Below are 18,207 nucleotides of genomic sequence, written 5' to 3' on the forward strand. Positions count from 1 at the left end.
AATAATCTCAAACCCAGAGAGTGCTCACAGTTATATGACGTCATTGATTTTCGCGCTAACATTGAATAAAAAGGAAATGTTGTCTAATCTAAATGGTTTGCGTGAAGAGTTTCTTGCATACAGTTCTTCGTGTAGGGGCGAAGCTCCACCCCCCGCGTAAGAACGTCTGAGCCCCCCCCCCCCTCCCCAACTCAAAAGAAATTTCTTCATCGATACTCTATAATAAAATTACCGCCTAATTAATGTGTCTAATCTAAAAAGTGGTTTTCTTGCAATTTCTTTAATGCAATTCTTCGGGTAGTGGCTAAGCGCGACACCAGTGTTTCTTTCAGACTTTTTCCTCCCCGGAGAGGGGTGGGGGTACTTGAAATTTTCGGTGGCGGGGGTAGAATTTTCGGGGAGGCGAGCGGACACTAGAAAAAGTATATAATTATATTTCGTTGAATGGGACGGTAGAAATTTTTGGGGGGGGGGGTGGGGGGGGGAGGGGGTGTGTGTGTGGGGGGGGGTGTGGTGTGTGTGGGGGGGGGGGGTGGTGTGTGTGTGGGGTGGGGTGGTTTGTGTGTGGGGTGGGGTGGGGTGGTTTTAGTTTAGACTTTTTCCTCCACGGAGAGGGGTGGGGTACTTGAAATTTTCGGGGGCGGGGGTGTGTGGGGGTGGGTGGGTTGGTTTTAGTTTAGAGAAAAGAGACAGCACTATCAGGTGTGTGGGGGTGGGGGGGCGGTGTGTGTGGGGGGGGGGATGGTGTGTGTGGGGGGTGGGGGTGGTGTGTGGGGGGTGGGTGGGGGGTGGGTGTGGTGTGTGTGTGGGGGGGTGAGTTGGTTTTAGTTTAGAGAAAAGAGACAGCACTATCAGCCTAGCGCCCGTTGTACCCTTCCTCAACGGGCCATTTTTCTCGTACTTTAAGATTTACGAGGATTCAACAGAAATGTATTTTCAACTTCCCATTTGAAATGTCAATGCAACAAAGAGAGACAACCAATATATATGGACCAAAAAGTTTGCTGGACATTAATTACTACAAAGTTTTAAATTATTTTCAATTTTATTATTTATTTTTTTTCCATTTCAAAAGGAAAAAACAAATTAAAGCCGATTTTTCCACAAACATTGTATTGCTTAATAGTTTAAATCAACGTCCAATTTTATTTTAAAATAGAAAACGCATAAAGACGTTAAATTCTAAAATTTATAGATAAAAATATTCAGTCTAATCAACACTCCTGTAACTTCCTATCGTTTGCTAGCATTGCTAACATAAAAAGTACCATGTGTTTTGCATAGAAAAAAAAATAAAAAAGCTAGTGTGATATCACCAAATCACCAAAACATTCTCTAATATTTTTTATACTAGCCATAGGTACCCGTAATATATATATATATATATATATATATATATATATATATATATATATATATATATATATATATATATATATATATATATATATATATATATATATGTATATATATATATCTTTAATACACTTGTTCGAAAACAATCTGTATATATAATTCTCTTTATGAGGACCATAGAAGACACCACGCAGCGCAGCCACCACCCTCATCTCCACCTGTCAGGTCAGTTGTGGTTCACCCCGAATGTTTACAATCGTAGAGCCGGTTCGGCTATTAGGGGTATGAGCAGATAATGTAGATAATATGTCCAATACAAGAAAAGTAGAAAATGTAGAAAATAAAGTATATACTACTATTTAAATAACTATAAAGAAAGGCATGGATCACTTTAGTATCTATTGGATACCTCCCCAAAATTTAGAAACAGACCCACGCTTTTCTTTATAGTTATTTAAATAGAAGTTTATTCTTTATTTTCACCTTTTACGTGCATTATTACATAAAACCTTGTTTTTAAAACGTTTTTATGAATTTTTTTTTAGTACTTTACTTGTTTTATTTACAATAGAGTTCCATGACTAAAAACCATTGGGCACCTTTTTAACGTGATGACGCGCTATTGATCTTGATGACGCGTGTGGAGTAGTTTGATAGGACTGCCTACTTATTTGTTCAAATTTTTAATTAATTCATAAAAAAATTAATCAGGCCACCAATTAATTCAAGTTGAACCTCATGATGCATTGTCTTTATGTCTTGATCCACGTACCCATTACGAACCGTGTCTGCCAGTTAGAAGTGCCTGTAATTTCGCTCAGGCGTTTCGATCTAGACAGACAGACTGACGTGAGAATAAGAGCGGCGGAGGAGGGGGTGGACGGGAGGGCACTTGACGCAAAATAAAACTGTGATAGTGTTGATTATAGTAAACACAAAACACGTCTCAACATACATATATATTTTAAATATATATTATAAAATTATATAACGACCTTTATTATGGACAATCCTTTATTCCCATATTGTATTTCACCTTCAAAATCCCACCACTCAACACGTTTGGCAAAATGTAAACACTAAACTATATATAGCCTGAAGAGACATATAAAGGAAGCAGGTATTTGCTTTGGCGATTGTAAAGATATTTAAGCACTTGAAACAGTTCATATAGAATTAAGTGGCAGGCTCTATTTAAAGAAACTATGAAGGATCAATGTTCCTACAAAGTTCGATTGACTAAAATACTTTGAGACGTTTGTAACCGGATACATTATTTCGTTTATATTTCCTTCACATACGATTTTCTAGGAGTAAAGTTTCCTTTCAAACTTGACGGTTCAAGAAACAAGTAGTTCCCTGTTTCTGTTACCTCGGCATATGAAGAGATTGTAAGGTCAGCATTAAGTCAAGTCATAAGTCAAAAAAGGGGAAAACAAGTTAACGGTTTACTTTAGCAGTTGGAATAACGTTTTTACTAAAACATCTACATCTTATAATGTATCCCACCTCCGGCCTCTTGTGTCAGCATTGTGCCAGATAACGTTACCCAATATTGACTCAATGAACAAGGAAGTTGTGTAACGTACGTTGCATCCGTTTCAGTGTGGGTTCACATTTTAATATGAGCAGCCTAACAGAGACCCAGAAGTAAGTTTTGCTTATTTCGTTATAAGAATTTGATGGTGTTGACAATAACTGGACACAGTGATAATCATGAAAGGTAATTATTAAATCATCATTATATTTTTAATATAACTTAACCAAATTCAAGCAAAGAAGAAGACTTGCCGACTATATTGGCATAGCTCAGGGTCGCTAACTACAAAAGTTCTAAATCCCAGCCAGATGATATTTGTTAGCTAAGAAAGTTTCCCATACATAAAGACATTATTTTTTTCGCTGACCCCCAGGGCCCGTTGTACAACTCCAATAGTTTTCAAAGAGTTCCTACGTGGGAATTTTTTTTCGATATATAGCTCATGTAAGGAGTTTTCACTCGCGTTTCGTTTTTGCCCTCGCGTGCGAGCAGAGGCTGACCGACAGTTTATCCATAAGGCCGATTCATTTACCCGGGTTTATGGAAAAAAATGAGCGAGATGTACAGAGCAAAAATTCCAAATACTGTTTTGAAAAGAGTCATCGTTTTTTCAGAAAATTAAAAATTTTATATAGGGAAAATTCGGATCGGTCAGTTCTAAATGTCTTCTGCATTTTTAGGAACATATCATAGTTTTTTTTTCACCCCGAGGGTCGGTCTACGAACTCAGGAGTTATGAAGAGGTTCCTACGTGGGAATTCTTTTTCGATATATAGCTCATATAAGGCGCCGGTCAGCTTTGACCCCCTCTCCTTGGACTTTGCCGCCAACCGGCAGCGGTCTTTGTGTTTTTTAGCCCCAAGGCAGGATCCTGCAAATTTTGCAGTGCCTGCGGCGTCGAGAAGTGCCCTATTGTGCACTTGACCACTTTGCTATATATATATATATATATATATATATATATATATATATATATATATATATATATATATATATATATATATATAGTTTAGAAATGCAAATCATTAAAGTTTAAGTTTTTACATTACTATCAACCATACTATTTTCAAGCTTTTATAATGTGTAACGATTTGTTTCAACAGTTTCACGATGTTCCCCTACATTCCATTAAGAACAATCCTGTTTCTTACTATATTGTTTCACCTAGTCAATGGTCGCGAAAATATCATGAGCATCAGTTCGAAAGTAATATCGTTTGATGACTCGTACTTTCTGAAGTAAGTATTAAATTGTTTGTATATCATGTTGCACACATTATATAAAATGGGAAGAACCTGGCTTATACTGTCTTGGATTATCTAATATATGTAAGCGTTAGGCAGGCACTTCGATAGGATTTAGGCTTAAAAAATAGTGGTAGGGTTTTTTTGAGGTAACAGATACAAGAGAAAGGTTCTCAGAATATGTTGAATTATGAAATAATGTGATATAAAATATACATTTCTAAACACTTTTAAAAATTGGAAATAGAGTAAAGTATGACTTCAGGTAAGTGACGATGTGGCTTTGTGGTAGGGCGCTAGACTGCTGACCTAAAAGTCTCGAGTTCGAATTTAGATTCATGTCAGTAAATCGTACATGCGTCCACTCAAGTAATGGAGGCTGGGCATAGTGTGGACCACATCTTTTCTTCATTGGTCCAGGTCACAGATAGAGATAAACTCTACTTCCCCTACCCCGTAGACCGTCTGGTTTAAAATGACATTTTAATATTTTAACACCACTGCTGATACCCGTAAGTCGCGTAAATGTTAAAATAAAATTACGTTTACGACTATACACTTATTTATGTTATTACATGTACCTAACTAAAACAAAAAGCAGATTATCGAATTCATGCTAAAAATGAGTAAAAAATGTCAATCCGCATACAAGAAAACAAAAACAATATGATAGCAACTACCGCTTTTAAATTGTCATCTTAATGAATTTCTAAAAATACAAAAATATAAACTTAATTTTTTTTTCAGATTTTTTGACTGCATCTCCAACAAACACTTTGAATGCTATGTTTACTTTAAAAACGATCAAACATTTGGGACAAAAGAATCCGTGTATAATGTTGAATCCACGTCCTCTAAATCTATCGCTTCTGCCACTTCTGTCTACACGTGTATGCTAAACAATGACAGCTTTCTGGCACTAGATTACGTAAAATGTATTCTAGGTGATGGCTACAAATGTCTAGACTTAAGTTCAAAATCCGACTCTCGAAAAGTTGCCATTCTTTGGAGTTCCATATACGACTATTTAGACAGTGGTCTTATTAAAAACAGTATCAGCAAGTGTTCAACGTATCTAAATTTGATTTTGTATTGGAAGACTGCACCAGACAGAAGCTATGTTCCAGATCATGAGGAAATCCATACAGAAATACCGCGAAATACATTTTTCGTACAACCGACTTTTCGTGTGCCTAGCCTAAAAGAGTCAATTACCTTAAAGCCTTTACCTGAACCGACAACTTCAACGAATACAAATTATAAAGTCATCGGATCTCTAATAGCAGTTCCCTCTGCTATTATTTTAATGGTCGTCATATTTTGCCTTCGATACAGGAGAGCGATGAATTCAAGTTCAGTGATTGTTTCAAGACGGGTCGAGGTTTCACGTGTATCTGTACTAGACCAGAATAGAAACATACTCAGACAAATAGAATTTTTACAAAATGATGGCAGATCTGCTAGAAGGGAAAACAGAAGAAATAATAAACATGGAAGAAGGGTTGATACAGATAAAACGAATGACTGCGTATATAGATCCGAAAACAAAGACAGCGATCACTTTTTAGCAGTGAATGGAGTTAAAGGTAAAAAGGTTGGAAGTTGCAACGATGCAGCAAGTTTTCAAGACGAGTGTGAAGCAGGACAGAGCATAACAGCAAATGTAACTGGTTATTTACAAGCAGGGGGCATCCGTTCCATGGATACCCGTGAAGAGACAAGTAAACATGTCGGAACAAAAAAAATCGGATTGTTTAATGGGAGGGGAGTGTAGTCAGAGGTGAGTGGTATGAGGTGGTGGTGTTATATGAAGAGAGTGTAATCAGGAGGGAGTGTAATGAAATGGTAGTGTAATGAGAAGGGAGTGTAATGAGATAGTAGTATAATTAGAAGTGCAAGTAAGCTGGAAAAGTAATCATTAAAAGATAAATGATGTTTTTTTTAAATTAAAATGTATAGGCCTACTTTACTAAACGGATGTAGATCTATCTAAAGTAAGAACGTTATGATTGGAGTTTTTTTTTAAGGAACAAGTGACTAAAAAGACGTAAAATGTACAAGCTCTCATCAGTTTCTGAAAAAGTATTTAAATAAACTTGAGATAAAAGACAATGACTGCACATCAATTAAACGACACGAATTCCTAGCCATAGTTTTATGAAAACTTGAATATAGCCTACTGTGAAGGGATTTACACGCTAGTACAGAATATGTTAAATACAAATATTTTTGACAAGTGCCACTAATATGTTAGTTTTATGCATAATGAAAGACAATGTATTATTTGATAATTTATTTGCGATTTTTTCAAAGTTTTATTTCATTTATTGTAATTTAAGGAAAATGGTATTTTTTTAAAATTATAAGCTTTTATTTAGTTTGCAACGTTTGTTTGTTTATTAAAAGCTTTTATTTAGTTCGCAACTACTGTTCGTTTGTTTGTTTGTTTGTGGGTTTATGGCGAATCTTGTAACTCAATTTTGATCAATTTCTAATTTAGCGATTACGCTTAAGCTTTCTAGATACGTTTCATTAGTTTTATTTTCTTATATTAATTGCAGTTAAAGCTTGTTACTATAAAGAATGTTTTTATTACTTTGATTTATCCCATTTACTTGTGTCATTTGGCATTAAAAAAAAAGCAAGCAATAACATGTTGTTGTTTTTTTTGTGGATAATTTAATTATTTATTGTGTAGGAATGTAAAAAAATGTAACTGTATACTTTACGGCAGAGGCCTAAACACACATTTTCGATTTTCACCTCCCCCATTCAAACTTTACTTTCGATTTGCACCCCACCCCCTCAAGCTTCCGTTTTGCAGCCCCCCTCCCCCCCCCTTCAAACTTTAGATTTGCATCCCCCACCAAACTTTAAATTTGTTTTCCAACCCATTTTGACGCCCGCTAAGGTCGGCGCTCGGAGGCATATGCCCCCCCCCCCCCCGCCCCCCCCCCCTCGCTACGCCTCTGCCTTATGGACACGAATAATGATAGTTTCACTAAATAAAAGATGTCGGTAGTATGTTCCGGCCTGATGAGGCTTTTGTGTGTGTAGCAGTTTAGTGAGATTTAAAGATGTAAGCTAACTCAAGAGGTTTAAGTTAATGGCCACTCATTAAACCAACTACGTAGTAAAAGAATTAAAGAGGAAGTGATTTCTCCTAAACTTTCTTAAATATTCTTATATAACACTTCGGGGGATGGCAACTCGGGATATAGACATGCTTTCTCATCCATTTTTAATTACTTAATTTAAACTTTTGAAAACTATAATAGACTCTCGAAGAAAAAAAAATTGCCCACGAAGTGAACAGCAAACAATGTATGTATAATAGTGCGGGATGTAAGTACTTTTTAAATTTATATGCGTTTTTTTTTTTGTTAAGAAATCGGAAAGAGCCTCTAGTACTACTTCCGGAAAACGGAAGTTACTCACAATTTGACAGAAGGCAGAGAATTAGATCGTTTAATCATATCTGAATTTTTCTGAAACAGTACTTAAGTTATATGCTTTTGAAAAACCAAAAGTAGAATATGTTTCACTTCTGGTAACTGGAAATCGCTGAAACGTTGATATAGAAATACAAATTTTGATATAAAACTTATATGTGAGACTTCATCAACCTTGGTGTAACGGTACTCAAGTTATCGTGTTCACATACAAACAGACACACAAATAACCTCACCCTTACAGTAAACCTTTACCCTTACGCTTACCCTTACCCTTACCCTTACCCTTACCATAACCCTTACCCTTACCCTTACCCTTACCCTTACCCTAAACCTAACCCTTACCCTTACCCTTACCCTTACCCTTACCCTTACCCTTACCCTTACCCTTACCCTTACCCTTACCCTTACCCTTACCCTTACCCTTACCCTTACCCTTACCCTTACCCTTACCCTTACCCTTACCCTTACCCTCACCCTCACCCTTACCCTTACCCTCACCCTCACCCTCACCCTCACCCTCACCCTCACCCTTACCCTTACCCTTACCCCAAAATCAACCATAAACGAATCCTTAAGCCATTCCCTAACCCTAACCTTTGATATTTTGCTATCATTCTAAACTCTGCCTGTTTGTTATTTGGTATTCTATACAATGACTAGGAAACGTATGAAATAATGTATTGATGTATTTCATACTTTGCCTGCCTATATTAGGCATTGTATTCATTGCCTAGATATTCTATAGAATGCTGGTTTTCTAACATGGCCGGTAACATATGTAAAACATAAACAAATAAGTATACTATAAATATATATATATATATATATATATATATATATATATATATATATATATATATATATATATATATATATATATATCCTTATCAACATGAAAGTGCATTATTTTATTGATTTTAAAAGGTAAGACAGTCACCTTTTTTTTGCGATTGAACGGAAAATATGTTTGCACGTTCCCGTTTAAGATTTAATTCAACCAAGAGAGACAACCAAAAATATATGTTTCGTAATGTAAGTTGCATAAAACATAATTTATAGCTCATAAGATCTTTAAAATATACTCATTTATATTTTAAATTTTACAAAAGTACAAAATGTTATTTGCAGAAAACTATAAAAAATGTGTATTGTTTAGTATTTTGAATTTAAAAATATGTCTACTTTAAATGACGAAGGAGTACAAAAAGTTACGTACCTAGAGGTATAGGCCTAAATAAGAAAGTTCGTTATACCTGATGTTCGCTTGGTTCAGTACAAACGCTTAAAAATGGAAACAACTTATGGCAAATTAGGAATAAAGTCAGATATTTTTTCACAAAATACACGGACATCGAGTTAAAAGAAATATTTCAAGCAAAGCTAAGACATAGACTGGGAACTCTCACTTAACTGAGAAAAAAAAAGAAATATACAGGAAAGAAATAAATAAAGTATTAATTTTAATTTAGACAGTCTCAAGCCAAACATCACTCGATCAGCCCCCAAGTAAATTAACATTAGAACAGTCTTCTGTTTCCCGGGTTTTAAAATGCACAACCTGAATGGTAGAAAGAGATACCCACCTCAACCCCCCTTCCCCAACACACACACACACACTTCCCCCCCTCCCCACTCAACCGGACTGGCGGACATTTCAAGGTAGCGTGCCCTCATTGCCAAGGGTCAATTTTATGTCATGGAAAGTTTTGGAATGATAGATCAGTACGTGATTACAGAGACCCTTCTCCTACAGTCGTTTCTATTTCTGTCCATGGGTGGCTACAGTGTGAACTTTTGACTCCGCAGCACACTAAACTAAGCAGTGAAGAGAAACCTAGTTTGCACACCTTATTTTAATCTAGTTCTTATGCCATTTTATTTTTTCCCTTTGATTATTATATATGCAATTGGTGTTCATTGTTCATGTCTTTGATGCTATGTAAAATCTATCAAATATATTATTATTACTGATTTAAATGTTTAAAACAATTGAATTAATAAAAATAAAAATAAATAAAAAATCTACCCCCTCCTCTCTCCCCCTCTATCCACTTTACCCCCAGACATGATAACCCCACAATCCCTTTAACTGTTCCAACGACCCCACCACCCACCGCAACATCAATATCCAGAACTTATTTAAAGTTCTAAATCTTGTCTCTTTTCCCTCATCTTTAACACTGCAACCTTTTGAAAACTCAATGCGACCACTACAACACCTTTTCAACTAGTCAACTTAAGTTGTTTCCCTACATAGAAAATTCTTCACTGTCCCATTGACCCTCTCTGGAAAATTTCCTTTCCTCCCCCCACCCAGACTTCTGACACTTTCATTTGACCTTCACCCCTTTTACTGTCATCCTTTGCAATTTTTTTTTTTTTTTTTTTTTTTTTTTTTTTTTTTTTTTTTTTTTTTTTTTTTTTTTTATAATCAAATACATGACATCATGTAAATATTCATTATGTACATTTGCAAAACCTTTCGTTTTCATTTGGTGTTCAAAATTATGTTAAAAAATTTGATGTTGATGTACTTGTTTTAATTGCAAATAAAAGTATTTAAAAAAAAAAAAAAAAAAAAAAAAAAAAAAAAAAAAAAAAAATGGAAAAAACTTATTTAATAAAAAACAAAATCGAAAAAATTATGGCAAGCTATAAAATTATAGTTATATTTTTAAAATTAAAGCCGTATGGGAACCATATATTACACTCATTTTCATATATTTTGTATTGAGGATAAGCCTTTGAAAAGCGGTTTTTGAATAATTTTATCATTTCAAATAAAAAAAAACGCTCTCAACTCCTCCTTGAAGTCAACCGGAGTGGCCAAGTAATTTAAATACAATTGTTTTACATGATAAAATAGCGGTCAATAGTGTATAGCCTAGTTAGTAGTTTATTTATCAAATAATATAACACACCCTATCACTACAACACCCTGATTCAACTAATCCAAATTAAAAACAACAGGGTTAGCTAAATTACTAATACATTACTAGTAAATATATGTTGGAATATTTCTAGACTTAATAAAACCGGAAGTCATTTTCTACTTATTTCTTATCTATATATATAATTCTCTTCTTGGAGACGTTAGAAAACACCAAGCTGTAAGCGCGCCTAGCAGTCCCCTCTTTTCCTCTCTAGGTCTGGTGAGCTGTGGTTCACGCTAAATGTTTACAATCGTTTAGTGACCCCTATTAGGGGCAGATAATATAGTTTGAAATATTTTAAACTTAGGGGTTGTAACTAAGAGCCGGCTGCTTTTACGGAGGGGGGGGGGGGGGGGGGGTTGGGGAAAAGGAGGGTTTTAGTGTTTTAAAGAAAATATTTTCAGTGGCAGCATTGGTAATGTCGAATTCACAAATTATGAACTACTGAAAAGTAGAAAAAACAACAAATAAATAGCGGCGTATGATACGCCGCGGGTCGGCTCGTATATTATAAAATATAAATATTTGTAGAAAAATATGCTTTTTGTCAACAACTTTTTGGAATAACTTTAAACCAGTTTGTAAGCTTATTGAAAACTCAGTTAAATTATCGCCTATGTGTTTTAATATGTCAAAATATTTTAACTTATTGGCGATATTTAAAAATAATATTAAAAAAATATATAATTAAAAAATAAAAAGCTAACATATTTATAAACATTGTGTAGATACTAAGCGAATGTTTGACCAGAAATTAAAAGTGGGTTGGTACCAAAGATCAAGTAAAATCACCACGTTGAACATTCACCGCTTATTTGTCAACCATCAAACCGAAAGGTTGTCCCTATCGCCGAAAGCTTTAGACTAAATTTAATAGTGTTCTTATCACAATAATATCATTTCACAAGCCGAGGTCTCAGAAACAGGTGAACTCTAATTAAATTGACCCCTGGAAGGTCAGCTTAGAGAGGGAAGCTGTAGTTTTCTATATATATTTTCTTTGGTATCCATTAATTATAATTTATACGGAAAAACATATTTCATATTCAACTTATATAACACGAGATATGTGGAAATCATACATACAAATATAAATTAATTAAAAAAACATTGCATCTTTAAAAACAATATATATATATATATATATATATATATATATATATATATATATATATATATATATATATATATATATACATACATATATATATATATATATATATATATATATATATATATATATATATATATATATATATATATATATATATATATATATATATATGTATGTATATATATATATATATATATATATATGTATGTATATATATATATATATATATATATATATATATATATATATATGTATATATATATATATATATATATATATATATATATATATATATATATATGTATGTGTATATATATATATATATATATATATATATATATATATATATATATATATATATATATATATATATATATATATATATATACATGTATCGTGAAATTTTTGTGAAAAATAAAAAACTATTCACAGTGTTGTATGACTCTAAACCTTGACACTGACCACATCGAGTAAATGTAACAGAGAACTGCATCAGCCGATCTCTACGACCTCGACCACTAGTTGTGACGGACCGTCGTTGACCACCGACTAATGTAGGACTATATTGTTTTAAAATATCTTGTTAAGCACCCATTAAACTTTGTAAACTGTAGCCTCGAGATAATCAGAACGATAACAATACTGACAAGTTTTAAGTTATATTGTAAACCGTTGTACGTAATGTAATAAAATGTGATGCCAATAGTAAAATTAATTCTAGGGACAACCTCACACATATCTTATATTTAACCGTTATGAGCAGTGTGGGAAAAGAATGATATATTACCTAAAATTATCTGCCCTGTTGAAGCACATTCAACAGTTATCTCATCGTAGCTGTTAATATTTACATATGCTATATTTAGATGAAAGACATTAAGGACAGGGAGTGGAAAACCCATTAGGTAAATGTGAAACGTCGTGGGTAAAACCCTCGAAAATATATATATATATATATATATATATATATATATATATATCATATATATATCATATATATATATATATATATATATATATATATACCACCCTAATCATCATGATAATAAATTACTTAATTTCTCGAAACATAAGGAAATATAATACTTTAAGATTTACGAGGATTCAACAGAAATGTATTTTCAACTTCCCATTTGAAATGTCAATGCAACAAAGAGAGACAACCAATATATATGGACCAAAAAGTTTGCTGGACATTAATTACTACAAAGTTTTAAATTATTTTCAATTTTATTTTATTTTTTTTCCATTTCAAAAGGAAAAAACAAGCTAAAGCCGATTTTTCCGCAAACATTGTATTGCTTAATAGGTTAAATCAACGTCCAATTTTATTTTAAATTAGAAAACGCATAAAGACGCTAAATTCTAAAATTTATACATAAAAATATTCAGTGTTATCAACATTCCTCTAGCTTCCTATCGTTTGCTAGCATTGCTAACATAAAAATAACCATGTGTTTTGCGTAGAAAAAAAAATAAAAAAGCGAGTTTGATATGACCAAATCACCAAAACATTTTCTAATATTTTTTTTATACTAGCCATAGGTACCCGTAATATATATATATATATATATATATATATATATATATATATATATATATATATATATATATATATATATATATATATTTAATACACTTGTTCGAAAACAATCTGTATATATAATTCTCTTTATGAGGACCATAGAAGACACCACGCAGCGTAGCCATCACCCTCATCTCCACCTGTCAGGTGAGCTGTGGTTCACCCCGAATGTTTACAATCGTAGAGCCGGTTCGGCTATTAGGGGTAGGGGCAGATACTGTAGATTTAAAAAGGGGAGGTAAGAAGAATGTCTGCCCTAACTATTCACTGTCGTCTGTAAACTGTCGTCACGGACGGCTGCTTTCACGGAGTTTGCGGGACGGCTGGGGAGGGAGGGTGAGGATAATTGTCTTTACCAGTTACTGATAGTGTTGTAAAGCAAAATATTTCAGTCGCAGCATTGGTAGTGAATTATGAATTACTGAAAAGTAGAAAGTAAAATAACTAAACAGCGGCGTATGCTTACGGCGCGGGTCAGCTCGTAATTTATAAAACTGCTATCGTTCATAACGCGATGTGCTCGACTACTCATTGAACGATATATGTGACAAAACAGAGAAATAACTAACTAGCTAAAATCTGACACTTTTAAAAAACAACAACATAGGCTACCAACACCTATTCGAAAAATTAAAACCAAATTATATACATTATGCACACAGTAATTAAGAGGCTTAAATAATTCCGTAAAAACCCGGCTGTTCAATGCTAATTAAGTTGTTTTTTTAAAGAAAATTTAATTAGTTTTGGCCGAGAGAATTATATAAGTTTCATAGCTCACGTCTTAATAAGCAGATCTATATATTTAAAAAAAAATTGAATGAAATAGTACGTTTCTTCATATTCTAAAATTGGAAGATATTGGAAGCGAATCATAGTGAACTATAAACTTTCGGTTGCATTATTAAAAATGTTGTTCTACATTCGAATATACCTTTATTTTTATTTTCCTCTTTAAATAAAATGTAATTTAATATTTAATACATCTAACATATAATTTTCAACAAAAATCAGTTTTTAAATTATTTTTTTTAAAGTCATAACCGACCATATCATCCACTACTGTAGGGGTGCCTATCAAACCAACACTGAGAAACAGTTCAACATTGCCTACACTTGATTTAACATCCTCGGCAACAATGACAGCAACTAAACCAACATATTCTACTACCTTAATCTTACTTATCTCTGTATTCATTACCACAACTGACCTGTTGCCAACCACAGCTACAATAATATTTAGTCCAAAAAGAGTGTTATCGACAACACCTACCACACCAACAATTTCGCCAACTGCAACTACCTTAACATTTACTTCTACAACATTTTCATCGATATCAGATACAACAACAACCGTTTCTTAAACCACAACCCCCACAACATATAGTTCGAAAAAATAGTCATCAGCTACAACGCAAACCCTTTCATTAACCACAACATATAGTTCTAAAAGATAGTCATCGACATCTGCTATCAAACCTACATCAATTTTGACCACCCAGACGCTAACTCTGCTAGTTTCCCAAACGTCTACTACTACATTCCTCCCCCAATTCCTCCCCCAATGACTTTAATAGGAACTCTACAACACTTCCTCTAAACAACACAGACAACACCAATGCTCATCCATGCATGCCATGCTGGTGCTGCAGCTCTAGCTCTGTCTTGCATTCAGAGTTTCTTCCAGGCATCTCTTCGGGGGTAGGGGGGGGGGGGGAGGTAGAGCCCCCCAGAAGAAAGTCTACCGCCCCCCCCCCCGTACGAGATGGATTTTATATAGTAAACATACACTTTTACTAGTGTCCCCCCCCCCCCCGAGAAATGTTGACCGACCCCCCCCCCCCCGAAAATTTCAAAAGCCCTCCCCCCCCCGGAGAAAAAAGTCTGGAAGAAACACGGCTTGTATTGTTGTTGTTGTAGCCTGCAGACAACACAAGAAAAAGAACCAGATAAAAAACTACCAAGTGCAGATACTCCACTTGAAACTTCTGAAAAGAAACACTATCGAAATTTTACTATAGCTGAAAACACCGAACTCGCACTGAAAACAAACCACGACAAACCTGAGATTCCAATACATTTAATGACAAACGACAAGGGAATAGCATAAGTTGCAGTGCAAGTCGATGGCTATGTAATATTAGAAGAGGATAATAACACTGCCACTTCTCAACAACCAGTTCTCAACAATCTGTGTGATCTATACGACGATACAATAATAAGATCTACTCGTTTAAATGAAGATTATGTATTTTTAGCAGGGGAGACGATCAATAAATAACTTCCATAGAGTCATTAATAAATATATACATTATACGTAATTATTTTTTAAGTAATTTATCTTAACAAATGAATATAATAAAAAGGTTATTATTTTAAAAAAAAATTATAGTAGTTTATATGTTTTTTTTTTATTTTATAATGTTAGAAGTATAATTGTAAAACACTATCCCCTTCAAAGTTAAATATTTACTTCGAAATGAAGTGAAATCAATATAACGAGTTCCTTTTTTAAGTGCCTGTGGTCCATTTTATCATAAATCTCAATTGTATACAGAAATCCCGATTGGGTGAACTCAGGGGTCAGCAACCTGAGGCTCGGGGGGGGGGGGGGGGGGCGGTAGACTTTCTACGGGGGTGCGGACACTGTTAAAAGTATATTTTCTATATAAATTATATAAATTTCATTTCGTTCGGGGGTGGGTGGGGGGGCGGAAGAATTTTTTCGGGGGGGGGGGGGGGGGGCAGATGCCTGGAAGAAACTCTGTGGGAGACACCCACTGAGCAGGTGATGTACGTAAAGAAAGAAAAAGTTAACTGCTTCTAAAGTGGATTGGGATAGTCCAATGTTTTTATTTTTTTATTACTAATTTCATTTTTCTCGCGAAAGAAGAATATGTCATATTTAAAGCTATTTATTTTAAATAGCAAATCAAATTGAGTTACCTAATCCTAATCGAATAATAAAATATTGGTATAAAAAAATGTTTGTGGCTCTTTAAAAACTGGGAAATTTTGAAAATTGTAACTTTTGGCTCTTCCGTATTAAAAGGTTGCCGACCCCTGGGTTAACTTATAAAAAAATAATCAACTTCTAATTACAACTTTTTTAAAACCGGAAAATGCTAATATGTAATTAAATACTAATTAAACTATCTGAAAATAGAAGCATATTTTGTTTTCTTTTTCGGTTGGCTGTGGTAGGTTGATCGTGTATTAATTTATAACTGGAGCTGAAATAAATTTGAGATTAAAAAAATAATATTATAAATATTGCAACTAAAAAAATGTCAGCAGAAATCCCCATGGGGTTTATTTAACTGCATGTAAAGACCAAGGGCGAGTATTCAACACGGTTTTACCCAACACGTTCGTATTTACTCAACTGTTTCAACACACCTCGACCGTGACCTCGTTGTTCTATATATAGTCTAAGTAAGTATTGACTTTAAAAGTAGATTATAGGCTAGAGCTATGAAAGGTAATTTTAGGTCGAAGAAAATTCCCTTCTGGAAATGTTTATTGAACTTTAATATACAACAACCAATTCGTTCATTTAAGGCATGTTAATATTTATCCCCGAAAATTAATCGTGTAATTGTTATGATATTTATGAAATACCGATAATTTTGAGAAATGAATGTGAAACGTGCAATAGAAATGAAATTCTTAACCCCAAAATGTTATAAAACTTGCATTTTTAAAATTTGCTTTTAGATTATTGATGTTTGTAACCTAATTAATTATCATTGTAACTTGTACATTTAATATGCGCAAAGGCAAATACAATCATGTATATTAACATATCTACAAACTTATAACAGAAACATGAGATTAAACAATACAAACCAGAAAGTATTACATGAAATCAAATTAATAAAGGCAGGGCACTATTTGATCTGATAAGCTTTTACATTTTTTAAAATTTAATTTAAAAAATCAGAGCGGAAAATGTTTATGAAACAAGTTTTTAGGAATCTCCTTAAGTCTTTTATGTATGTAGCCTATTATGTTTTGCTATGTTTGTGGATGCTTTGATTCTTTATAAAACAGTATTTACAAAATCGAATCTAACCTAGCATAATCCAGCGTGTTAAAAACGTTGAACGGAGAAAGTAAGTCTCTTGTAATAAATAATTGAAGACTGGATTGGGATAAGTTCTACGAATACATCTCTGTGTATATATTCATATATATATATATATTCATATTTATATATATATATATATATATATATATATATATATATATATATATATATATATATCTAATATATAAAGCTCAGTTCTGTATGTAAAAATACATGTTTGTCGTTGGGAAATAATTTTCATTTTTCAAATTACAATAATAATTGTCGGCATGTTCATTAAACACAAGTTTTAAAAAAATATCATCTTTTACAAAAATTCTAATTATATCTTTTTTTAGTCCTATAGCACTTACTTCCCTTTGATAAATTAGGAAAACACAATTACTTCCCTTTATAAAACCATTGCATTAGTCGAAAATAATTTACTTTTTAATTACTTTGTTTTGGTGTTGGGCAAAAAAAAAAATAATTACATAATTAGCGGGGATTGATCAAGTGCAAATGTTGTAGGTATTTTACGGATAAGCTTGGAGTATTAAAATTGTTCATTAAATTGAAACAGGCGCGTACGTTTAAGTAAGTGCAAAAGACTATGAATAAGTTGGGGTACTATAGTCGTTCACTAAGCTAAAACAGGTGATTCCGCCCCGGGCGTTTATGTTCGCGTTAGTGTTTTCTTTGTGTTTAGGTGGGTTTGCGTTAGTGGTTGCGTTTTGATTTGGTTCGTTTTTGTTCTTTCTTTTTTCGTTTTTGTTTGTGTTTTTTTGTTTGGGTTTGTATTTGTGTTTTTGGTTGGTTTTGCGTTTGGATTTGGTTTGTTTTCGTTTGCTTTTTCGTTGTTTTTTTTTTTTGGTATTGGTGTTTGTGGTTGGGTTTGTTGTTAGGTTTTT

General features: G+C 33.5%; 1 protein-coding gene across 1 annotated transcript; it reads left to right on the forward strand.

The window, feature by feature from the left end:
- Window positions 1-4,006: 4,006 nt before the first annotated feature.
- LOC131945036 (uncharacterized) lies at window positions 4,007-5,914 on the forward strand. Its single transcript, XM_059306043.1, has 2 exons — window positions 4,007-4,134; window positions 4,888-5,914. The coding sequence occupies exons 1-2, from the start codon at window positions 4,007-4,009 to the stop codon at window positions 5,912-5,914; spliced, it is 1,155 nt and encodes a 384-aa protein (XP_059162026.1).
- Window positions 5,915-18,207: the final 12,293 nt, after the last annotated feature.

The sequence above is a fragment of the Physella acuta genome, unplaced genomic scaffold (assembly GCF_028476545.2).
Source record: "Physella acuta isolate Inbredline_101_S28 unplaced genomic scaffold, ASM2847654v3 ptg000007l, whole genome shotgun sequence".
NCBI classification, from domain to species: Eukaryota; Metazoa; Mollusca; class Gastropoda; family Physidae; genus Physella; species Physella acuta.